The 17,441-nt window shown below is 38.5% G+C and overlaps 1 protein-coding gene across 1 annotated transcript; it reads left to right on the plus strand.

Moving 5' to 3' along the window:
* The first annotated feature begins 5,396 nt into the window (after positions 1 to 5,396).
* tbc1d10ab (TBC1 domain family, member 10Ab) lies at positions 5,397 to 17,186 on the plus strand. Its single transcript, XM_061734232.1, has 9 exons — positions 5,397 to 5,832; positions 9,704 to 9,803; positions 11,060 to 11,167; positions 11,375 to 11,481; positions 11,579 to 11,693; positions 11,922 to 11,987; positions 12,514 to 12,703; positions 15,721 to 15,875; positions 16,027 to 17,186. The coding sequence occupies exons 1-9, from the start codon at positions 5,669 to 5,671 to the stop codon at positions 16,426 to 16,428; spliced, it is 1,407 nt and encodes a 468-aa protein (XP_061590216.1). The 5' UTR covers positions 5,397 to 5,668; the 3' UTR covers positions 16,429 to 17,186.
* Positions 17,187 to 17,441: the final 255 nt, after the last annotated feature.

Here is a 17,441-nt window from a genome sequence, read left to right on the forward strand (position 1 = left end):
CGTAGCCTCAGATTTGTGAGAGCCATTTTAACAAACACAATCTTGTCTCAGCACCTTATCAGTTTTAGCCATTTCTGGTTTCAAATGTTCAGTCGAGGACATTAAAACCATCAATTTTATTTTAAGTAAAAAAATACTGAAAATTAAGGATTTATTTGAAAGTAAGGTGCTTTATTACATCTTTGTTCACTGCACAGTTTATCGTTCACTGTACATGTTACCTTGTTGTGGCTTTTAATCTAATTGCAACCGTTTTTGCACAAAGGAGTTTATGGACATTTCACAAGTGCACTTGATTTGTCTGTTTTATTTTAAAAGGTGCACATTGATGCATAGTGTGTGTGTCACAGATTTGTTTTTTTCTTTACCACCTCGTGTGTAGCTTTATATGGACATTTTGTTTTGTTCAGAGAGCCTGAACGCTGCACTGTTAATTGTTGTTCGTGTTTTGCTATTTTTGTTTGATAAAAGTAAAATTTTTCATCCTCTGTGTGCATTAATTGAAGAACATCTTTATATTATTGATGGAAACTTGAAAGTTTAACTTATGCGTTATTAAAAAATTGCTGATCTGCTTGGATGTGTGGACATCAGGGCACCTGCCACAGCTTCTCCAGGACTCCACATGTCTGTCATCTGCTGCCTATCAGTCAGGGTTGGACTGTCCATCTTGCCTGGCAACAACCCCATCATTCTCTGGTCACAGAGTTTTGTCTTTGTCACAGTCTGATGGTGCGTCCCCCGAGAGTCCTTTCCAGGACCCCTCCTTCCCCTGTCAGACATTTCTGAATTATGGATAAGTGCACGGCTTCTTATGAAAACCTTGAAAACCTGAGCAAGGAGTGAAGAGCAGCAGGAAGGCGAGAGGAGGAGAGAAACCACCCTCTCTGTCTGCTCTGGAGAGGGTGGACAACATAAGGACAATAAACAATGCAGGATACAGAGAACACACAAACCCACTGTTTATAAAATCACACACAGTGCAATGTATGGATCTGGTTAAATACAAAACAGCGTAAATAATGTTCAAAGCAAGGAATAATCTACTACCAAAAAATATCAGAGGAATGTTCACAGAGAGAGAAAGAGCTATAATCTAAGGGGAGAACTAAATTTTAGAAAACAAAGTACAAACAACAATGAAAAGCATGTGCATATCGAACTGTGGAGTGACTCTGTGGAACAGTTTGGAGCAGGAAATGAAACAAAGTACTAACATAAATCTGTTTAAAAAGAGATAAAAAAAAATATTTATAAACAGGTATATGGAAGAGGAAATGGGTTAACGAGGAGTGTGATAAACAAATACATTAGGAGAAAATGGTACATTATACTTGCTTAAGATATGTTTAGATATTTATGTAATATATATATGTTGAGAGGGATAGTTATAATTATGTAATATATGTTATATATTTATTATGTATGTAGTATATATATATATATATATTTATAGGGATATTTATGTAGTTTATATAGTGTATATTTATATAGATTTATATAATATTTGTATTTTCTATATATTGATATATCTATGTAATATTTATATTTTCTAGGAAAAAGTGTATACTTCTTCCTACTCCTTTTTTGAACCTATGTGCATATGAAGATGTTACTGTTTATTTTTATTTTGTATATACATCTTTGAAATTCATTCATTCATTCATTCATTCATTCAGGTCTGGGTTCAGGCTCAGATTCTTTCTGCTTGACTCAACAACTTTTATAATCTTTTCCTGAAGCCGCTCCTTAGTTTACATTATGGGTTGGACCTCTGCCAGGCACCCTGATCATTCTGGAAAAGTGAAGGTTTACTTCAGACAGTAATCAAGACGAACCTGAGGGGACTTAGCCCCACCACCAGACTGCCTTGGCAGAGTCAGCAACACTCCCTCCAGGAGCTGATATGTCTCTTGATTATTCTTTGTGATGTCTGCGTTGCTGTGAAGACCAAATACAAAAGGATCAGCATTAATTGGCAGGATCCGTATGTAGTCAACATACACCTGAAACAAGGAAAACAGAGAATTACAATATTACCGTAATTGTGGATGCTTTTAAAGGTCGGCTCAAGACTCACCTTTTTAAATTAGCTTTTAACTGAGTCTCCTTTTACTTGTTTAGCACTACTTACTAAAAATATTTTCCTTTATGTCATTTTATTCCTCTTATGTTCCTCTTAAAGCTTTCATTAATTACTTATTTATTTTCTTACTTATTTACTTATCTATTTTTTAATGTTGCTTCTACTGCCTTAGTGCCCATAAGTTATCTTTTATAGTAACATTTATTCATGCTGTTTTTAGTATGTTTTACACTCCTTTTAGTTCTGTTCATATCTTGTTTATTGTTTCTTAGTTCTCAGCTCCAGTGTTTTCCTCATGGGGGCCCTCCACGCCGGGAGCTTGGTCTGCCTACGGGGGGCTGTCCTGGCCTGGATAGTTGGGGGTCCTGCTCCAGGTCTGGATAGTTGGGGGTCTTGCTCCAGGTCTGGATAGTTGGGGGTCCTGCTCCAGGTCTGGATAGTTGGGGGTCCTGCTCCAGGTCTGGATAGTTGGGGGTCCTGCTCCAGGTCTGGATAGTTGGGGGTCTTGCTCCAGGTCTGGATAGTTGGGGGTCTTGCTCCAGGTCTGGATAGTTGGGGGTCCTGCTCCAGGTCTGGATAGTTGGGGGTCTTGCTCCAGGTCTGGATAGTTGGGGGTCCTGCTCCAGGTCTGGATAGTTGGGGGTCCTGCTCCAGGTCTGGATAGTTGGGGGTCTTGCTCCAGGTCTGGATAGTTGGGGGTCCTGCTCCAGGTCTGGATAGTTGGGGGTCCTGCTCCAGGTCTGGATAGTTGGGGGTCCTGCTCCAGGTCTGGATAGTTGGGGGTCCTGCTCCAGGTCTGGATAGTTGGGGGTCTTGCTCCAGGTCTGGATAGTTGGGGGTCCTGCTCCAGGTCTGGATAGTTGGGGGTCCTGCTCCAGGTCTGGATAGTTGGGGGTCCTGCTCCAGGTCTGGATAGTTGGGGGTCCTGCTCCAGGTCTGGATAGTTGGGGGTCTTGCTCCAGGTCTGGATAGTTGGGGGTCCTGCTCCAGGTCTGGATAGTTGGGGGTCTTGCTCCAGGTCTGGATAGTTGGGGGTCTTGCTCCAGGTCTGGATAGTTGGGGGTCCTCCATAGGATGGTGTTTCCTCACCTGGTCTATCGGTACTCAGCCATACTCCATTTTTATCACAAGGGTGGGGGTGCCGGATGTATGCATCTTTATAGTATGATGTGTGTATGTGTGTGTATGTCGTATGAATCAGGGTACGGGGAGTGGGGGGGTCAAGGGAGATTGTTTTTTTATGTATTAATGTAAAGCACTTTGTGTTGCACTCCAGCTGCATGAAAAGTGCTATATAAATAAATAAAGTTTAAGTTTAAGTTTAATTTCAACACAATGACCTCAAAACCCAAACCTGATAGACAGCTACTAAAAACCATTATCCTATAATGCAGACATGTCAAACTCAAAGCTTGTAGGCCAAAGATAATTATGCACTTACTGTAGAATTCTGTACTGTAGTGGAGACATATATGAACCATAATAACATGTCCATCAATATATCTTGAGTGTGCCACCTGTGCTATAATGACATCTACCCACTGGATGGCAGCATCTGAAATCAAGCTACAGTATTTCCTACAACAGATGTATATTGGAGTCGTAGGTTTTAAACACAAAACGCCCAAGAAGAGTTAAACTTATAGATAGGGAAGGCAATTTGAAGATATAATGGAAGTAAAAATTTGTTTTTTTAGCTTTTGGAGATGAGCAAATATCTCCAAATAATATCCCCCACTATATATCCCCCAAAATATCCCCCACCCCACGCAAAACTAATTGAAAATATTCTCAATCGTTTGTGCTGGTTTGTGCAGAAAGACATTTCGTTTGTGCTGCTTCAGTTTTTAAAGGAGCCGTCTGTAAGAAATGTCCAAAACTGGTACTGCAGTCACTTTCAAAATATTGTTGAGCGGCGTGTACCCTCCCCCTCCTCCCCCCGACCAGAGGTTGCCAGGTAGGCTGCAGAATGCAGCAGGAACGTAGGCTGCCATGGCTGCGATAATTAGAGCCGAGCTGGCAACCCGGATGCCGAAACAATACTGACTTCGTGATTGGGAGATAGGTGGAGGGTGGAGCTTCAGAAACAATACTGACTTGGTGATTGGGAGATAGGTGGAGGGTGGAGCTTCAGAAACAATACTGACTTGGTGATTGGGAGATAGGTGGAGGGTGGAGCTTCAGAAACAATACTGACTTGGTGATTGGGAGATAGGTGGAGGGTGGAGCTTCAGAAACAATACTGACTTGGTGATTGGGAGATAGGTGGAGGGTGGAGCTTCAGGCCAAAACAAAAAATGACAACATAAACATCAGTTGAGGGCTGCAACTCCTCTTTTTAAATGGGAATATCCTGGCTTGAGTGCTGTTGTCAGTGACATAAGTATTTGAAATTAACATGATTTTTAAATGTCTGTTGACATATCGGGGTAATTTTATGATTCGTTTTATTATTGCTCTTACCTACAGCTCCTTTAAGATATCACGGGTTTATTATGACACAATGACGTCAAGCCGACTTTGTTGATGTCCAGGTGAAGCGGTGGAGTCAGCGTCGTTTTCCTGCTTTGGGTGTTTTTTTTTCCAGTTTTGAGACTCTGTGCACGTTTCTAAGTTCACCTGTTTTAGTTGCAATTTTTGGGGTCTCAAATATTTTTTTGGCCTTCAAACACTTTTTTTCTTTGATTGAAAGTTTTTTTTTTATTGAAGTGATTTTTTTTTAATTTAAAATATTTTTTTCTTTTTGAAGCAACTTCTTTTTTGATTAAATGATAAAGACACAAATGTCCTACCCATAATATGGCCCAAACACAAAAAATTTAAAAAGTTGCTTAAAAAAAAATTCACTTCTATCAAAGAAAACATTTCCAATTAAAGAAAAACAGTGTTCAAATGCATTTTTTTAAAAGTTTATTTGTTTGCATTTAAACACTTTTTTTCTTTGATTGAACTTTTTTTTTTTTGATTGAAGTGAAATTTTTTTGATTGAAAATGTATTTTTTGATTGAAGCAATCTTTTTTTTGATTAAATAATTAAGACACAATCTACCTCCATACTTCTCTGGACATTGTTGGTAAATACTGTAAATATGATTCCCAGCAGTAGGGGGCGGCATGGAGCCATGGTTATGGGATGTGGGAGGTGGATGTTTTGAACATAACCTGCTCCAGAGTCTCTTCCTTAAGCCTGAATTATGGTTCCGCGTTATATCGACGCAATACCCACGGCGTAAGGTTCACGGCGACGCGCACCGTACGCTGTAGTTCTGCGTTGGTGTAACGCGGACCATAAATCCACCTTTAGCAGCAGCAGCTCACAGGCGGCGGATCCTGGGTGGACCTAAAGTCAGCTGACAGCTGTGTGATGCTAGCAGGTTAACCTCGGAGATAAGTCATTATTTTGTGACTTAATTAATGATGTGACCAACAGGAGGACATTTGTTCAAAAAGAGAGCAACCAGCAGCAGTGTGTGTCCGGCAGCAGAGCTACGGTAGCAGTCTGCATGGAGAAAGTTAAAGAGGCATTTCTGTGTCCGGGGAAGCCTCTGTAGACCTGCCTTTACTGAGGTAAATGCTGGCTAAATGGCAAAAACGGACCAGGCCAATGGACGCGAAATGCGGGGCAACACGGAGAAGTGGACGGATAATGGGAAGGACAGCTCCGAGGGACCGGAGGGACCGGAGGGAGGCAGGCTGGTGGACAAGTACGGATTCACGGGGGGAGCCCAGCAGCTTACCGGGAGCCTGTAAGTACCGACGGCGTAACCTACGGCGTAGGGTACGCGGCGAGGCGCACCGTACGGTGCGCGTCGCCGCGTACCCTACGCCGTAGGCTCTGCATCGATTTAACGCGGAACCATAAATCAGCCTTTAGTGGTATTTGTATTTGAATTTTGTATGGAATTTTTTTGAATTTTGAGTTTTTTCTTTGAAGAATGTCTCCACTGAGTAAATTAAAACAAACTACTTTTATTTTATGTTTAAGTTTAAAGTTTATTTCATTTTTTTTGGTGAGATTTAGGGGCACTAAATTGTGGAATGATTTTTCCCACTTGGCAAAGAGCTCGTCCTCTCTGAAATATTACAAAAGACGTTTGAAGGACCACTTGACTGCTGTTTTGTAACTGTTTTCCCAATGTATTGTTGTTCATGTATCCATGTTCTTTTTTTTTTTTTTTTCTTATTTGCTCAGGAGTCAATATAATATAAGTTGTAAAAGCAATATCCCATGCACACTCACACACACTTATTTTTTGTCTTTATTCTTTATTATTTATATATTGCATTATTAGTTTGTGTAGTTTTACTTTCTGTTTTTTTGTATGTTAATCTTGACATGAAATTTTAATATCTTCGGTGGAGGCTTCAAATAAGCCCATTGGGTTTTTTGCCTCTTCCTGCACCTAGCCTATAGTGTTTATCATTGATATGTCCTGTATATTTTTTAAAAACTGTGCAAAACAATAAACTAAACTAAACTAAACAGTCATATATACAACAACAAGGAACAACAAGGAAGAGACAGTTTTTTATAATTAGACTGAAAAAGGCTCAGGCAGAAGCAGAGCTTATTAATGCCCGCCTACTACACAACTTAAGCTACACAATACATGGTGTGAAGAAAAAAAACAAATAAAAAACAAAAATATAACATATACATACACTTCCATACGTACATGTACACACATAGATGCATATACATACACATACATATCTCTTTTCCCCTTTTTTCAATTACAGCCATAACTCCCAAATATAAATACACATAATGATTTTCTGAACATAACAAAGGAAGTACATTGCTTAAGTTTGAGATCAACACTATTCCACAGCTGGACCCCTTTAAAAGAAATACATCTTCTTTTAACTTCTTTTATCGCTTTTGGTAACAAAAATCTGCATCCATCTCTTAACTCATATTTACCGTCAGACGCTATGAAAAACTTCTGCACACTGTCTGGTAGTGTTTTATTTTTTGCTTTAAACATGATTTGCATTGTTGTAGTAAAACAATATTATCAGTTGTGTTTTTAAACGTAGATCCCCATAATTCCAGACAGTAAGTTAAATAAGGAAGTATCAGTGAACAGTAAATTAAGTATAAGCTTTTATGATTTAGAGCATGTCACGTGGATCGGTAGTTGCCACCCTTTTGTGTTAGGTTTATGAGCTTTTTACCACTCCAAGTGAAGGTGTGTCCTCCCCTGGGTCTCTGACCTTGTCAATGGCTCCATGGGTTTGAGTTAAGGAGTGATTTTTGCTTATCAGCTATTTTTCCACCATATAAGTCCACGAGGTACAGTATTCCAGATGTAATTGGAACTAGAGAAGTTTTCCGATACAAAAGAATATATTTCTGTTAAATTAAACCACTGTAAGACAGTAGCCTGGGTGCAAATGTTGTTGAACTGGTTTAAAATTAAGTCCAAAGCTACCTTCTGCTTCTGGTATAAAACAATTTAAATACCTTCCCTCCCTCCCCCCTTTAAAGAGGACACAGGTCATTTAAACCTTTGAGTAAGGCTGATTTTGTGCTGTGAAAAACACTGAAGCCTGACTAGAATTTCTCCAACATGTTACTGTTGTTTATGGAGGACAAAAAAGAAAAAAAGGCAACATAATTTTTTTTCTAGGATTTTTATCAGAAACAGGAGTTTGCACATACCACATACATCTGAAATTATTCAGGTCAGACTTGTCCAGTCTGAGTTTGTTTTTTAACAAGAGTTTGAACTAATAAGACTGGACTATTTATAAAACAGCTTTATAATAGCTGTAGTAGGTGGTCTAACGTACTCCATTTGGAAACAAAATGACGAAGGGACAGTGTCCAGAGAGCAGGTGATTAATTTTATTTTAATTTCAGTCATTAAAAATGGCCTGATAAGGAGACACCAGAAGGGAGTAATGGAAGGCCCAAAGATAGATGATGGGCAGACAGATATTTGATCTTATGTGATGCTTTTGAAAAGAGAAAGTTTAAGAAGTAAATCAGGACAGCTTTGGACAGGAAGCGCCACCTGGATTAAGAAGTGAGTTACTTTTTTTGAACAGAAAGTATGGATTTTAGGTGTTTTTAGATATGATTGATGCAAAATATTCTTCTCATAATTCTTATAGCTTTCTGACAGCTTTCCAAAGAACCCTTGTAAACCTCAAATGAGACCTGAATCCTTTATCGAACAGCCCTTGGCCCATCTGCATAGTAACTGAAGAGCTCAGTTGTCATTGTTCAGTGTTGGAGGAATTATGACTTTAAGTTTACGCAGTGTCACAGAGTCCAGGATATATTCACAGACAACATTAAACTTTAAAATCAATTGGTTTGTGTTTAGTTGAAGGGGATGATGATTGGTCCTGCTGCTTAATGAAGAGGATGCTCCGTAGGCAAATCCTGGTCCTCGGGATGCTTAAAATGTTTAATCAGTTTGTCATCAAGGTCTGCCCAGATCTGTTCATGAAGTGTGTTGGTGCAGGGAAACATGTAAAGTATGCAGGGCACCTGAGGGTCAGGATTGAGGAACTGCACTGGAGAAACCAGTTGTAAGCTGAAGCAGCAAGCACTGGTATTTGAGGAATGGGTCTATTGTGTAACAAGATGCAGAACTCACAACCCTGTGCCCACATGGCTTTAATTGATTTTTTTCGCATTTATTATGGAATGTCCACATTCTAAAATATTCACCACACTTGTTTATAACACACATCAGAGTAACCTGATCCCTAAGGCTTACAAGAATCATTTCTACATTTAAAAAATAATAATAACACAACATTCGTAAGTTATCACAGATAAAGAAATTACCCAAAAACCTGCAACAACCATTTAGCCACTTGTATCAAAAATCTTACAAAGTTCATATTTATTGGACATGGCAAGTTTAAAATGAGCAGGAATAAAGTTTCCCTTAAAAGCTGGTTGACGGCTGGACCAAGAAAACCATTTCAATGTGTGTTCTGTATCTGTCCTGCTTCCCTTAAAGTTGGCTCTTGGCCTTTTAAATTGTCTGGGAGTCATTTTTAAATGTGCCTTTTTTATAAATTAAATCATAGAACTTGTTGGTTTTTTTCATAAACGTGAAATTTCCAGCCCTGGGACTCTTATTTGCAACAAAATATTCAAGGTTTTTATTGTTTTTTTTTGTAAACAGAATAAAGGCAGTTTATCTTGTTTTGGATTTTTCTTGAGATAAGATTAGAATGACTGACAACTCATGACAGCGGAAAAGTTGTAAATTTGATTATTTTAATCGCTTGTCCCTAATAGACATGGTACGTGTTTTTGTTGAACAGCACAGGAAGCGCATGCGTGTGAGAATAAGGATTCTGATTCTCAATTGTATAGTGGTGAAGTGAGATATTTTTGTGTAGGAGGCTGTTGGGAACTGAATTAGGGGAAAGTTCTCTCATGGCTTCCTGTTTTCCTCTACTTCGTAGCTGATGGCAAATGTTCAACTGCTTTGTCTGAGGGACGTTTCCTGCATGAACAAGGAAGAGATGAGCCTCTTTTTTTCGAAGCCCTTTTGACAGGAGTGTGCAGAGGAGACTAAAGTAAAGCCATTGTCAGTTTAGAAAGGATTTGATTCATTGTTGTACTTTCATTCTGTGTCTCACCAGTGCTGAAGAGGTCCCTATTGAGGTCTTGAGGCAGCGAGAGGCCAAATGGCTGGAGATGCTCAACAGCTGGGACAAGTGGATGGCCAAGAAACACAAGAAGGTCTGCTTTATAAGCTACATGAACACATCTGGTATTGTTTCTATATCAGTGTTTGCCAACCCTGGTCCTTGGGGCACACTGTCCTGCATGTCTTAGATGTTTCCCTGCTTCAGCACACCGTGATACAAGTGGCTGTGTCATCAACAAAGCTGTCCAGACCTTGATGACAAGCTGGTGACAAATGTTAATTTGAATAAGGTGTGTTGATGCAAGGAAACATCTAAAACATGCAGGGCAGTGTTCCCCCGAGGACCAGGGTTGGGAAACACTGTTCTAGATAATGAGCTGAAAGGAAACTTTCACAGTTAAGGGAACGTAAGATCAGTTGTTGCACAATAAGAAGTGTGGACTTTTGTTTTTAGGAAAGAAATGACCTGTATTAAAATGGTTTTGAGTAAGAATGGAATATGTTTTTGTAGAAAAGGGCAATCAATGTTAGCATGGGGGCAGTCGACCCTGCGTTAAAATAAATTGCCATTTTAAGCCTCTGACAAAACTCCCAAATGTAATTCTACTTAGCTGATGATGTGTATAGTGTCCTTACAGACAAATTAGTCATTTTAACTTGTGAAAGTGTACAGCAAGTGTTCTGTTTGTACAAGCATTTCCTTCTTGTCACACCCACCTTGTTATAGGTCCGCACAATTTGACTACCAAATGTCAAGCAAACTGCTGTCAAAAAATGCAAACGTACATTTAATGGTCTCTGCTTCCATAGAGTTGTATCAATATTTAAATATTTATCAGAAAATATGCAAGCGTTAGAAGCAGAGTGAAGTTTGCATGATATTTGGTGGTTGACTTTAACAGATTTATAACAAGGTGGTGGCAATTGGATAAACAGTCATTTCTTTATACACTTTTATGTACATTTACAAAATCAAAATTATGTTATTTTGATTTTTGATGCTAAGTATTGTTAAAGGCTTAAAATAGCCTTTTATTTTGACAGAGGTCACATGGGTCAACTGTCCCAAGTGCTAATATTAAGTATGATTTTGCTTCAGACAAATATTTAGTTCTCAGTCATAACTGCTTTGATTGACGTTGTTTTGGTCCCTAACAAAATATACATTCCTTACCATCTAATTATAGACCAAGGGTTGTTTTAGTTTCATAATGTTTCGATAAGTTCATTATACAAAGTTAAATCCATTGTAACAATTTCAGTTTTTATTATTGTATTGGAGTTCTTTTGAGTCGTTCCTCTTGTTCTCCTGGGGCTAATACGTTACTGTGCATGTGTTGAATAATAGGTGAAAGAACGGTGTGAGAAGGGGATCCCTCCATCCCTGCGTGGCCGGGCCTGGCTCTACCTTACTGGGGGTAAAGTGAAAAGGGAGCAAAACCAGGGCAAGTTTCAGGTCAGTCATAGAGTTATGGTCTTTACCGCAAAGCTATGTTCCCTTTTCAAAGACTGTAACAAAAATATTACTTTTAGTGTCCGTTTTTATAATAATATATAGGTGACCATCCTTGTAGGGTCATGTTGCTTTGAAATCATTTTTTCTTTTTTCAAACTCAACTCCAGCAGCTGCTATTAATAAGCTTAATGAAACTGTATATTATAGCTACTTGATGACCTGCCGGGAGATCCCAAGTGGGTTGATGTCATTGAGAGGGACCTTCATCGACAGTTTCCTTTTCATGAAATGTTTGAAGCAAGAGGAGGCCATGGGTAAGTGCGTTCTAAGGGGCAAGTGTGATTCTCAATTTTGGCCTAATGAGATGAATGTCATTTCTCAAGTTGACATATTTCACATTCTTATGTGTAGGCAGCAGGATCTGTTTCGTGTGCTTAAGGCTTATACTCTGCATCGACCTGAAGAGGGTTATTGTCAGGCTCAGGCTCCCATTGCTGCTGTACTCCTGATGCATATGCCAGCCGAGGTAAATGTACTGTAAGGTTTCAACCAAATTTAAGGAAGTGAATACCCACTGTGATTATCATAACTTCTCTTTTACAACTCCTTCACCAAAATAATTTTTTTTTGACTTTAATTAAATTAAAATTAAGATATTTTAAACATCTGTATTCCACATCAAAATGCAGAAGATACTTCCCATTGTAATTGGTGGTAATTAAGACCTACTCTCCATTCCTGTACTTTGTTCTAGGATGCTTTCTGGGTTCTTGTCCAGATCTGTGAAAAATACCTTCCTGGATACTACAGCACTGGGCTGGTAAGTCATCAGAAAAGCTTGAGTACACTTTCATGATTCAGCATTTCAATTATTATCAAGTCAAAATCTGAATCTATTAATATGTCATCCATATAAGCAAAAATACACTAATATTATTTTAAATTCTGCTGAGTTTCAAAAGACTGATTTAATATTGCAGTATGAAACTGAACTTGTGCTTGTATATTTTTTCCAGAAATTAATAGTTATTCTGCCAAAATTACAAGTTATTCAGCCTTAGTATTCAAGTGTTGTAAAAGTGCTGTTTTGGTTTGTGCTCCACACTCTGTTGGCTTCAGTTTTGACTGAAAATATCTCTGTTGTTCAGTTGTTGGTAGTTGTTGTTAGAGATGGTGTCAGACTTGTCAAGCCAGTATGTCTCCGGTTAAACGCTGATACGTAAGTGGCCTAATAACGCAAGGTGATGACCAAGCTACAAGGACAAGCTAATCAGAAAATCAGATTAAGCAAAGAGAGGAGTGTGTTGTCTCCATCTGCTGACTGCTGTTCCACATTGTCTGTGCAGGAAGCAATCCAGCTGGATGGAGAAATCCTGTATGCTTTGCTGCGGCAGGTCTCTCCCGTAGCCCACCGTCACTTAAAGAAGCACAAGCTGGATCCCATCCTGTACATGACTGAGTGGTTCATGTGTGCCTTCTCCCGGACCCTACCATGGTCCTCAGTGCTACGAGTCTGGGACCTGTTCCTCTGTGAGGGTGAGGCAGCGCACATAATCTCTAATAGTCAGCATTGTTTTGAAATAAAACAAACGTATGAACAATACTTTCTTCTGACTTTGAGACTCAGTCTTACTGAGAAAAATACTTCGTACTCACAATTAGCAGCTTTGTGTGATGTGGTTTTGGGTTAATTGTTTAAGAAACACCCCAGGAATATTTGGCACAATTCAAGTGATTCTTATGGTTGCATGAAGCAAGTTAGTACATAAGAATTAATGAGAAGTTATTCAGTAGTATAGATAAGATACTGAGAAAATATTAGCAGTATGTTGAAATATTGTATGTTTTTTTCTCAGTAAATGTCAATGTTTAAATGATTTGTCTCCTTCATCTACTATCATGTACATTGTGCACATCATCTGATCTTTTTTAATTTGATCTAAAAATCGCCACAACCTTCAAAGTTACATTTGTACATTTCAGAAAGTTTCACACAAATTCCTCTACAACACTGTTCCCTATAATACTCCACTATAACAGCTGACTGTGGATTCAGCTGGTAGAGCTGAGGAGGGTGTTACAGTATGTAAGGTGGCAAATCTTCAGCTAGAAGGTCTGAAATGTAGCCCAAACAAACACATGGAGATGCACAAAATCGTAATCTCAAGCGCAGCAGCAGCCACTGTAACCAGCTTTTAGTCTTTATAGGGCTGGGCGATATGGACCAAAAGTCATATCTCGATATTTTCTAGCTAAATGGCGATACTCGATATATATCGCGATATTTTTTCTGTGCCATAATTGGGGTTTCCCCCAAAGCATTATAGCATAGCATCTCTGTTAGCTTCATTTTTTCTGAGGCAAACCCTTAAAAAAACAGTCAGTTTTAATACAAAGCCTCATGCCAAATGTCACACAGGTTCCTTTATTAACAGAGGTCTGCACAATATCAAAATGTATAAAACAAATGAAATAAAAATAAACTGCCTGCATATATAGAATAAAAATGCTTCTTGAATAAAATAAAACAAATATCCCTTTCCTGCATAACAATTAAATTAAAATACACTGTGCAATTAATACAATGTAGACAGTAACAGGCAGACTTTTCCACTGAGGTTGACAGTTGTGCAAATAACAAAACATTTGTGCAAATCTCAAATAAAACAAGTCAATTTGTCACAAAATAAGCTATATCAAAATCTGTAAAAAAAAAAAAAAAAAAATTTAAATCGATATAAACGATATTGTCTCGTACCATATCGCGTTTGAAAATATATCGATATATATTAAAATCTCGATATATCGCCCAGCCCTAAGTCTTTAGCAAGTCTTCAGTACTTGAAACCAAAGCTTCTACATCTTTTGGCTTTTTATTTTTGCACAGCAAAGGTACAGCTCTTATGTAGCAATCCTGTGGCATAACATATATAAACTCATTTGTTCGTATTAAAATGATAAGCTTCTGTTTTGAAAGTTTCTCTTTCAGTGTATGCTGATTAGCAGCTTTTAACATGCTCAACCTCTTTGCCCTCTGGGTGATGGCAGATGATGCGAGCCAAGGCATTTGGGATGTTGCTGAAGATGATAACTTTTTCATTTTGCAAACCTTGCATGTGACTCCATCATTCCAGAACACTGTGGGATTCAGTTCAGAGAGAGTATACCCCAATACTTGTCCTCACTGCAGCAAGGACTGGCTGAATTTACTGCTTAATTCCTTGTTGTTCCATATCTATTACAGATTCAGAAATGTTAGCTTAATTTCCTCTGTATGCTAATAGTCTCAGACTATCTCCAAATAGTTTCTGGCTGAATTTGGCAATAAATGAACTGCATCCAGCAATAATAACGCACCAGTTATACTCCCTTGTACACAAAGACAAGCGTGGGAGGCATGAATATATAATTATTCCTGTAATAGTTCACTTATGCAGTCCACAGTCCACCAAATGAGAAATGGCAGTGCTGATCAGTGGATGCTCAAATTATATCTTACTCTGCATAAAAAAAATAAAAAAAATTGAGCTAACACGTCAAATTGCTCAGTCATGCATTCAGTTTCCATCATGCACACCTATGAGTGTTTTCGGATGCACAAAAGTATAATATTTGGCATAATATCAGCAAAAAGCCCAAAGATATTCACCACAAACCAGCTTTGCCACACAGAAAAATATGTTAATTGATTTATTTTTTTTATATTTCATGAATCACTTCAAAATCTTAGAAAATAATCACTATTCGTATGAGATGAAGGGTTGTACAGGCCTGTAAAATAATAGTGAGTTTTCTTGTCATCGATAAATGGATAACTCGGAAAACTGTCTCGGAGCTGATCCAACGACTTTACTGACCTTATTCGTAACGTAGATCTTGATTTTTGTGTTTACTGATCAGAATACTGTCCAGGATGAAATGTAGATTTAACTGTTTATTTCAGTGTCCAGTATATCAACTGTGATAATAATGCAGTTTTAAGGGCCAATTCATGCTTTCCACATCGGTTTGAAGAAGATTTTGTTACCAAAGTGGACCTCTCTGTGCAATGCAGTCTACACAATCCACACAATTGTGTACACAGACCTGTCAGACCTGCAGTCAAACAGCTGTGTTGCTTTAGTTTAAAATAAGGAATACTAAAGCCCAGTCTGTGAACTCTTTCAAGAACAGACTGGATAGGTTCTGGTCAAACAAAGACTTTTTGTACTATTTTAGAGCTGATAGGTGATGCAAAATGGAATCAATTAATCTGTGTGTGATTTTATGAAATGTTTTGAATGTAAATTTTAGTCCTATGTATTTATTGTAAGTTATTCTTGATACCGATGTAAAGGACACATGTCCTGTATCGGTCAATTTATTAAACTTTATTAAACTAAAGGTGAATTGCTTACAACATTGTATGATTTTGGTACCTAAATCCAAATTTAAGTGGCAACATCATACTGTAGTTGTGAATATTAAATTTACACAGTTGACTGTCATTACTGAATTACATCAACCCTGTGTTTACGTCAGCTACATGTTGTCATATGTGTTGCTGTTCTCAGGAGTGAAGATCCTCTTCAGAGTGGGCCTGGTTCTCCTGAAATGCATGCTGGGATCCCAAGAGAAACTGAAGGCCTGCCAAGGTCTTTATGAGACAATGGAGCTTCTCCGAGCAATACAGCCACAGTACATGCAGGAAACCTTCCTAGTGCATGAGGTATAATTATCCTATTAATTTATCAGTTTTATTGCTTTGACTCAGCTATTATTGTGGGTGCAAAACCGCTCATTGATGTTTGCCCACATGTTGTGGGATAGCAACGTTTGAATGTAGATTCACCTGCTTGCACTCATGATCTGTGTTTCAGATTATAGAGTTATCAGTGTCCGAAAAAGACATTGAAAAGGAACACCTCTCTCAGCTGCGGCGCTGGAAGGAGACACATGGAGAGCTACGTTGCAAGTCCCCTCCAAGGATGCATGGTGCTAAGGCCATAATGGCTGCGGAACCACCCAGCAGACAGGATCTCAGACAGAGACCTACCATCATCGTAGCGTCTCCGCTGGCACCCAAGACAGGTGGAGTACGAGCAGAGGAAGAGAGGGAAAGTAGAAAGACTGAAGAGGAAAATGGGAATACAGTTCTTCTACCACAGGAGCCATTGAATCCTAATCATGCTCCCAGTGACCCGTCACAACTCCTCAAGAACATTACCGTACACGGGTCCAGAGAGAGCATGAGTAGTACAGAACATGATACTTACCTGTAGCAGGTGGACACCAGTTTACATACATAAATCATTCCAGCTGTACTTTAGCACTGACTGCTTCTTATACCTTTTCCTCTCACAATTTTTCAGTGACGAGGTTAAACATTTTAAGTGCATAGCATTTGTGACTGGGAGTTTTCTTATTTTTATATTCTTATAACTCCAGAAACATGTCAAGCGGAAAAACTTATTTCCATTATTCAGACCAGGAAGATGCTGCACTAATACGAATGTCATTGTTGGTGTCATTTAATTCTTATAGGTTGTTAGTTCTTAGACCTTTTTAACAAAGTAATACAGCTCTGAAAATTTGGCCTGTGAAAAAAAAATAATTAAAATGTAGAATACAGACATGTTGTCTCCAGGGACTTTAGAGAACATCAGTTAAGTTTTAACTTGTGAGAATATAAAGTCAATAGCTTCAAAGTGCCGGACGCTTAGCGACGTACACTAATGGTTAACGGATCCTGCTGCTGTTCTTCAAAGCAGTGCGCTTTTGTTTAGTAAGTTTGGCTTTCTCTTTACTTATGAGTGCTCTTGTAGAGCGCCTGGCCTTTAGTCTTCCTCTTGGCCTACATTAGTCACTACGTTGCCTTTTCAGAAATTTGTATTTATCGTTTATTGCTTTGTTAGTCTCAGTTATCCTCACAAATTTGCTAATGCACAGTTTATCAGGCTGTATTGACTTTTGCTGGGTCATATACGTTGTCTTTACTGTCCCCGAACACAAGGGGGCGTCCTGACATCGTTCTCAGTATTGACAAATCAAGATATACAAAAAAAAACATGTCACATGTGTGAAAATGAAAAAAACAACAACAAAAAAAACATTAAAGTTCAGGGACAATTAATTGGAAATATGCCAAAGATTTATAATCGATGTATTTAAGATATAGCTAAGTAAAATCATGTTTTAGAAATTTTTGTCACTTTGGGATTGTAAAAAGTTTATATCCATGTTGGAAATGAAATGTAACAAATTAGAGGGATGCTCAGCTGTTTTTGTACAATCA

The sequence above is a fragment of the Cololabis saira genome, chromosome 11 (assembly GCF_033807715.1).
Source record: "Cololabis saira isolate AMF1-May2022 chromosome 11, fColSai1.1, whole genome shotgun sequence".
Classification (NCBI taxonomy): Eukaryota; Metazoa; Chordata; class Actinopteri; order Beloniformes; family Belonidae; genus Cololabis; species Cololabis saira.